Below are 8,688 nucleotides of genomic sequence, written 5' to 3' on the forward strand. Positions count from 1 at the left end.
TAAGTCAGTTTTTGACTTAAGTTTGTTTCGAGAAATCGGGGCCAGGACTTAGGGTGAAAAAAAAGCAAAATTAAGTCATATTTACCCACTACAATGCTAGAGCTAAATGTTGTATACTCAGTAGTGCTGAAATCAACATAATGCAGCGACCTTCAACATTCATTTCAAGATAACTTATACACTTTTACAACTTTTTGTACTTAAGCTGCATGGTCATTTTTCTGATGAAGGTGACAGGGTACTTCATGATACTAGTCATCAAACCGTCATATAAGATATTATCACTGATTGTGTGACAATATTGTTACACTAACTATATACTTTTCATCCTGAAGAAAATCTTTAGAAATACTATCATTGTCGCATATAAACAATACAATTACTCAAATTTAAAGTTTACTTGCAAATTAGGGAAAAAAAAAGAACTTATTTTAAAACTGATTTTGCTAAATGTTCATGTTATGAACATGAATTTAGTTAATGATGGGCCCAGTTAAACAGTCTGTTACATGCAGTTTCTGTGGTTTCTCATATTATAAATTTAAATACAATACATCTACTAAATATCTAAAGCTGTGTAGATAAAATGAAATATAGAAATTATTTAGGCTAATAGTTGTATAATATATGTGCATATAAATAATGATTTAAGTTAAATTTTCCATTGCATGCAATTCTGTAGTTTCTTATATTTAAGATATAAGAATATCCAAAGCTTGCAGTATCCAGGGTACAATTCCGTTTCTGTAGTTTCTTGTATCTAGGACAATACTATGTAGTATATATATACACTATACTAGAATACCCAAGGCTATGATTTGTATCAATGGTATTTCATGAATTGGTAGAGGAGGGGACAGTGATATAGAGAGCTAGCTGGGTCCATCCCAATCTATTCTTTCCTGTTGCTTTGATATATGGAGCCATTTTATATCGTAGTGTATGCATGTCTCGCGATATTTAAAGTTTTACAGATGATGAAAGTATCATAAAGAATTTAATATTTTATTGATTAAAGTTAATTTCAGGTTTTATTATTTTTGTTTTTTGTTTTGTTTTTTTTTCAAAATTAATTTTAGTGAATTTGTTATAGCAAGAAATGCCTTTATAATCAAATTTAGATTTTTCTGGAAAAAAACCCACAAGAAATAATGTGATGAAAAAACATCCTATTGAAGTTTTTGTTTTATTCGCAAAGTAATATCGTATGTGTAATTGTTTTTAAAGGAAAGCTAGGTATCTCAATTGTATAAGCACATGCTTTGCAGACACCAGTGGTTCAGCTTCTTGTCAGCTGGGTATGAACAGAATTTGGGATCACATGCTTATTACAATAGGGATTATTTTTTCTTAACCCGTTACATAGAGGATCGTACATAGAGAACATGGTGACCTTTTCGAAGGACCAATCAAATAACCAGTTCAGAATCTATTCTGTATTTGCATATTACAGAGTTATCTGCCCTTGAAGATATTTATTGGTTGTTCTGTCATGTTTTTAGGAGAAAACTGTCATATTGCAGATTAAAACAGCAATTTCTGCTTACAAAACAATGACTACACATTAATATATACTGGCAAGGGCAGATAACTCTTCAATATAAAAAAAAAAGAATATGTACTTAAAATTTTTGATCTGTTAAAGATGCTCCACCGCCGACATAAATAACATTCATCCTTTGAACAATAAAGGGTGTTTAATTGTGTATGTATTTGCCTAATTGGCTCAGGGAATATAGTAAGATAATTTATTTTGCCTTTGGTGCATGCACAATCAGTACCTCATTCTATATGGGACATAGTGCGATGGATTTTTTTTCGGGGATAGTGCGATGGATTTTTTTTCGGGGATGCAATTAATTATTTTTGATAATTTTAAGTAAAATTAGAAGCTCAAACTGTTCAATGGTGGTAATGGTGTAAAGTAAGTAACTTTTGTAACTGAAGAAGCTCAAATTGTTCAATGGTGGTAATGGTGTAAAGTAAGTAACTTTTGTAACTGAAGAAAAATACGAAATCTTCTCCGGTTTTTGATAGTGAAAAAATACCTTTTGTCAGCGGTGGAGCATCTTTGAATAAGCAAACTCGTTACCCATTGTCAAGTGGGACAATGATCCTGTAGTAATCTGTCTGTTGTGAACCAGGGTCCAGTTGTTCAAAAGAGGATTAAAGCTAATCACAGTTTAACGACAATTTTTAAATCAAGATAAACTATTTTCTGGTAATACAAATTTTACAAAGTTTTACAAGAATCTTAAGAGCTCTATTTTCTACTTACATAATCATAAATTTTGCAGTAAATGAGAAATAAAAAAAAATCACTAATCATATGATTAAGCTAACCATGCTTTGAACAACCGGGCCCTGTCCTCATGTGGAATGTTGTCATATCCTCTTTGTAACCATGGGAGAAAGATAATCTTAATTTTTATCAGATTGGAATCACTTGCACAATGAAATGGATGAGCTTATAACCAGATGGGCTATTATTACCTAAAATTAGGTTCATTGTTAAAGCATTTCTGAGAACTCATATCATGCCTTTTCCTGCTGGTTCTAAATAAAAAAAAATTATTTCTTCATATAATTACATACACATATACATAACTATGCATTGTATTTAAAATATTATTGTAAGATATGATAAGCTTTAATTTTCAATATTTTCATATGCTTTAAAGATGCTCCACCACTGACAAATGGTATTTTCCACTATCTAAAACAGAAGCAGATGATTTAGTATTTTTCTTCAGTTACAAAAGTTATTAACTTTACACCATTACCACCATTGAAAAGTTTGAGCTTCTAATTTTAATTCAAATTAAAACTATGAAAAATAATTAATTGCATCCCGAAAAAAATCTGTGGTACTATATTCTTTATGGAATGAAGTACTGATTGCACATACACCAAAGGCAAAATAAATTATTTCATATTATTTTTTGTGTTAATTAGACATATATATACATAATTAAACACCAATTATTGTTCAAATGATGAATATCATTTATGCTCCGTCAGCGATGGAGCATCTTTAAATCCCAGTAGACTTTGCTGTACATATACATATGTATACATGTACCCATTCTACACCTCTTAAGTAAAAATAATTCTTTAAGTAAAAATACCAGTAATTATAAATAGCCCAATTTAATGGATAAAATAAAACTTATAGTGAGAAATAGTTAAGGGGTATAATACATGTAAAAAGGGAGATAATTCAGGGATATAAATAAAGGTAAAGATAAAAACTGGGTTTGAAAAATACACAGAATCAGCACATTTTGTATTTAAAAGGTAAATAGGCACTAAGGGAAAAAAATTACTCATAACATATGCAAAATATTTAATTACCTGTAATTAAAACTTGCCTCCCTAATTTCATTTAAAAGACAATTTTAATTTGAAATTTTTACGTTTTTTCTCTACAGGCCCCACAAGGACCCCCTCCCCCTTACTCAGCGACAGGAGGTGGGCCCAAGAGGGGACATCGACCAGAGGAGAAGAAAAAACAAAAAGGAAAATCCAGCGAAAGGAAGGTGTGACCCTAATCATCTATCATAAAAATGAAAGGAGACTTCTGATTGGCTAAATTAAAAACTTGTAACAGTAGTTCTCATTGGGTGATGAAGCAGCAGTGTTTATTTTGATTGGTTATTGGAGAGGAATCCTCAGTGTAATTCTCATTGTCTGAAGTGTGATGGGTGTAAGGCAACTTTTGATTGGATGTGAACGTTTGTATGATGGACTTTTATTGCATAATGAAACGGTATATATCAAGCTTTTGAATTGGTTGATGTTTGTTGAGAAAGAAATCTATTTTCAACTTGAAAGATATGCTTTAGCTAGCTGATTAATGAAGTCATCAAAGAGATATTTTACTTCATTTAAGTAAGTTAATTTTAAACATTGAAGTTGAAAAAAATTATGAATGTCTTTCATTGAAAAATATTGGTCATTATTGTTTTGTTCATTTTTCGTTGATCTGTTCAATTTTGTAAATGTTTTCTGGAAATAAGATTTCAAGTAAAACGTCAGTAGGTGCTGGAATGAGATATTTGACAGTTCATAGAATTCAGTTTTCTTAAATTCTTGTTTTTAATTTATGGCAATCATAAGTTTTATTTTTGGGCACGGATGCTTTTTGTGTGAAATGTTTAATTATCACAAGCCTTAGTGTTGGCCGGTAATGTAACTTGTTTCACAGATTTCATCCCTTGAATTGGATTTTTTTTAATCTCAATGGTAATTAATTACCATTATGATAACACAAAGTGTCTACCCTTTGAAATTGATAACTATTCTAGTTTTAGGATTGGAAGAGACCAATGTTTTTTTCAGGGATGAATAAGAATTTATTTTAACTTTACTGTGTGAGCTTACCTCTATCATTAAAGGGAGATAACTAACATGTATAACATGAAATTTGTAAGGTGTCCTAAACTGCTGTTACTATTCTAGTTCATTTACACATTCACCCCTGAAATTTCATAATGAACTGTTCCAGTCATTGAAGCAGAAGAGTTCAAATGTGTCTACAGGGGTGAATGCAATAAAGCAGATTACTAAAGTAAATCTTACCGAATGCTATTTATCTGGCTTTTGCCGCCAAAGTCATTTCATCTTTTGTTTTATTTAATTTACCTTTGAGCTTTGCACAAAGATGCAAGAGTGAGAGAGATGCTTTAAATTAAATGGTAGAATGGAAGAATTATACTTGTCTGAGGCAAGAAGGTACATATTATTTATGGTGTAAAATGGGAACAACCAAAGTTAATGTAAAATAATTGTTCTTGGAGCTGGCCGAGAGACGAAACTGTCATAAGTTAAATACCGGTATGATCTTTATATTTTGGCACAGCCAATCACAGATGAAGTTATGTAAAGTTCATAACATATAAGTTATATTTGTTTCATGATCCTGGAACATGGACATAGAAATTATGAACAAATTTAGTCTTTTCAATTTAGTCTTGTAACCTATTGTACTAATTATGAATTTAGAAATTATCATTAAAAAATTGAAAAAAAATATTAATAACTTATGGTCTTGCTACTTGATTAGTGTATGACTAATTTCTTTTAATGGTAACAATGATAAAATTTGTAATCAAGAATATTTTTTCAATTGAGTCTATTAAAATAGCAATTTTATCAGATGTTGTTTCAAAAGTATTTAACCATTTCATCTAAAATTATATGTTACTTTCACATTTTTTCTATAATTTTATTTTGAAAAGATGCCTAGTCATAAATATTTTCACCAAAATCAAAAATATTATCATAGACATTTTCAAGAGATTCAAAGAATCACTGAATTGAAACTCCATATAAAAGAAATTAAGAGAAAATATTTAAAAATAGTTTGATCATTTATTAACGTTTTGTGACTGTCCTGGTTTTCTTAACATCATAGCATATGTTTGAATATCCATCATAGCACAGCATACTTTGTCTTTAGATAAAATTTTGTGAGAATTAATAAAAAGAATATCTTTTATCATTCTTGTTTAAAAATTTCTTAATATAATAATAAATTTCCCAAATTCAGAAAACACTCGACAAATTAGGCAGTTGTTTTTATTTTGCATTGTTTTATGAAAAGCAAGGTATTTATGATTTCTTGGTTTTAAGTGTGATTTTGTTTTTATTTTGCATTGTTTTATGAAAAGCAAGGTATTTATGATTTCTTGGCTATAAATGTGATTTAGTAAGGGTATAAATGCTATACTAGAATTGAAAGATAAATAAATGTATAAGGGAGATAATGTATGAAAAGGGAGATAATGTATGAAAAGGGAATAATGTGTGAAAAGGGTGATAATCAATGTGTGAAAGAGATCAATGTTGTATGAAGGGAGAAGTGATAAAAACCAGAATGAAAGAACTGATTGAAATAACTATCCAAGTATGAGGTTCTACTTTCTTTCGAATAGGTTTTATATATTTACCTGGAGCCTAGAATTGGATGAGACTTGGTTTAGATATAATTGATAATCATACAAGTAGAGCAAATCTTTCATTAACATTTTGAATCTTCATGTTTAAAATTTCCTGTGTAATTCTGTGGAAAGTGTTTCAGCAGACACTGAATATGAGCAGCTATATGGAAGTGGGAAAGATCATTGAACTTCATCGCTGTTCTTCTAGAAATAATTTGGCGTTTAGAAATATATGGTCAAATTTGGGGAAATGAAATGGCAGAGAAAATAATGTAAATCTGCAATTTGTTTCAGATAATGTAATGGTTATCTAATTATGTTTTCTTATTAGGTATGTATTATCCTAATTGATGAAACTATTTATCCTTATAATTATGTATTGAACTGTTCAAGCTCAAGACTCTACAGCGTTAATTGAATTATGAATTAAGAAATAAAGTTCATGTTCACCATTTTGTCACGACCAGAAACGTCAAAACCATGCCTATCTTGCATTGAGACATTTTATATTTTTCATTACTTAGAAGAATCTTAAATACTTTTAATACTATGTTATATAGATGTATATGATAACTCTTGTTGTTTTATTGTGTAGAATTTTAGTCACATGTGTACGAGTATTGTTTTGATATAAAAAAAATTTTAACTTGATTAATTATTACTAAAATGAAGTTACAATACATTATTTAATATTCATTGTGCCTGCTTTTGATGAAGAATAAGTACATTATATCATGTCCTGGAGAAATTGTGATATTAAAAGAAATATTACAATAAAAGGAGTGGAAAAGACACCAGATAGATATTGTAAATATGTTTAGAAATTGATAAAATATGAACTTATTTCTTCATAAAATGTTTGATAGAGTAAAACCTCTTACAAAAATATTAAAGTTGTGACGGTAATATTTTTAAGTATAATGATTTGCATTTTGCTATGTCAGTTAGTTATATGAAGATTTCCTTTCGTGGTGAAGTAACTTACGTCACAATTAAGAATTCCACAAATACAAATGTATCACTAAAGATATGAACACATTATGTAGAAGCTAAGACAAACAAAATTACAAAAATAAATAAATAAATTATAACAGATAAAGTATTTTGTACTTAAATCCAGCATTACATCTCTTTTTTTTTCATTTGGTAAATGCAATTTTTGGTTAGACTTTGTACAGTTAAACCAGCATTTGACATCGGTTCACAGTCATAATTTATCTCCTGGAGAAATTGGATAAATACAGTTTTTAGTTAAAAGGTACATGTTATTTTTTATGAAGGATTGATGATTTACATAATTTCACATTTGCCATATTACTTATTATGTCATTTCAACTTTAGCGATGGAGACTTATTATATATTAAGAACATATATGTTGTGTACCAGGTACAAAAATAGTTATCCATTACCTGTTAACAAGAACAAATAAATACATTATGGAAAGATACAATTCATAGAATTAAAGAGTTAACTATTTGTTTTAACTGATTCCAGAAATAATGGTTGTTATATAAAAAAGCAATTACATTATTATTGTATACACCACTAAGTTGCGATCCAAAAATTGTTACATACCTTGCTGATAATTCATATATAACACATCTATTATGAATGATTTATATTCTTAATAAATTTGTGAATTAATTGATAAATAATGCATTTATATGATTATGAAAGTAAGACAGGTAAATAATACATTCATGTGATCATAGAAGTAAGACAGGTAGATAATACATTCATGTGATCATGGAAATAAGACAGGTAAGTAAGTGACATGGAAGTAAGACAGGTAGATAATACATTCATGTGATCATGGAAGTAAGACAGGTAAATAATACATTCATGTGATCATGGAAGTAAGACAGGTAAATAATACATTCATGTGATCATGGAAGTAAGACAGGTAGATGATACATTCATGTGATCATGGAAGTAAGACAGGTAGATAATACATTCATGTGATCATGGAAGTAAGACAGGTAAGATAATACATTCATGTGATCATGGAAGTAAGACAGGTAAATAATACAATACGGAATAAGACAGGTAAATGATACATTCATGTGATCATGGAAGTAAGACAGGTAGATAATACATTCATGTGATCATGGAAGTAAGACAGGTAGATAATACATTCATGTGATCATGGAAGTAAGACAGGTAAATAATACATTCACGTGATCATGGAAGTAAGACAGGTAGATGATACATTCACGTGATCATGAAGGTAAGACCGGTAAATAATACATTCATGTGATCATGAAAGTAAGACGGTATTAATTTAGTGTGGAAATCATATCTATAAACAAGTGTAACAGAACTTTTGGAGGGCTAAATATCTGTTAACTAGAATAAAGATTTATATTATAGAAAGACAAAGTGATGAGGTACATATTTCTGAATAATTGATATTGATGTTGACCATATACTTCTATTAGTCCCTGTCACGTGGTACGAGTCCATCTGAGATATATGTGTGTATGAAGGATATTTTGACACAATTTTTCAGTGCGAGCTTAAATTGTATGTACAATAAATGTACATTGTAAAGCAAGTGGGTGTTTTTTGCGATGCTACATTTTACATATTCATGTGAAAAAATGAAACATTAGTTTGTAAATGTATTTTTATAGAGTCATCATTATACTTGTATATTTCAGATTTTCTTATCATCTTTTAAGTAACATTGATATGAGTTATGCTGCTTAGTAGATTAATTCAAATGTTTACATATTTATTGTTGAA

At 29.3% G+C, this 8,688-nt stretch overlaps 1 protein-coding gene across 1 annotated transcript in view; it reads left to right on the top strand.

Moving 5' to 3' along the window:
* LOC138305574 (disintegrin and metalloproteinase domain-containing protein 10-like) overlaps positions 1–7,961 on the top strand; it is a 64,072-nt gene extending 56,111 nt beyond the window's left edge. The window contains 2 exon segments of the mRNA XM_069245883.1: positions 3,432–7,704; positions 7,771–7,961. Coding sequence (XP_069101984.1) covers positions 3,432–3,545 — 114 coding nt within the window. The 3' untranslated portion in view covers positions 3,546–7,704; positions 7,771–7,961.
* Positions 7,962–8,688: the final 727 nt, after the last annotated feature.

This window comes from Argopecten irradians, chromosome 13, assembly GCF_041381155.1.
Source record: "Argopecten irradians isolate NY chromosome 13, Ai_NY, whole genome shotgun sequence".
Lineage (NCBI taxonomy): Eukaryota > Metazoa > Mollusca > Bivalvia > Pectinida > Pectinidae > Argopecten > Argopecten irradians.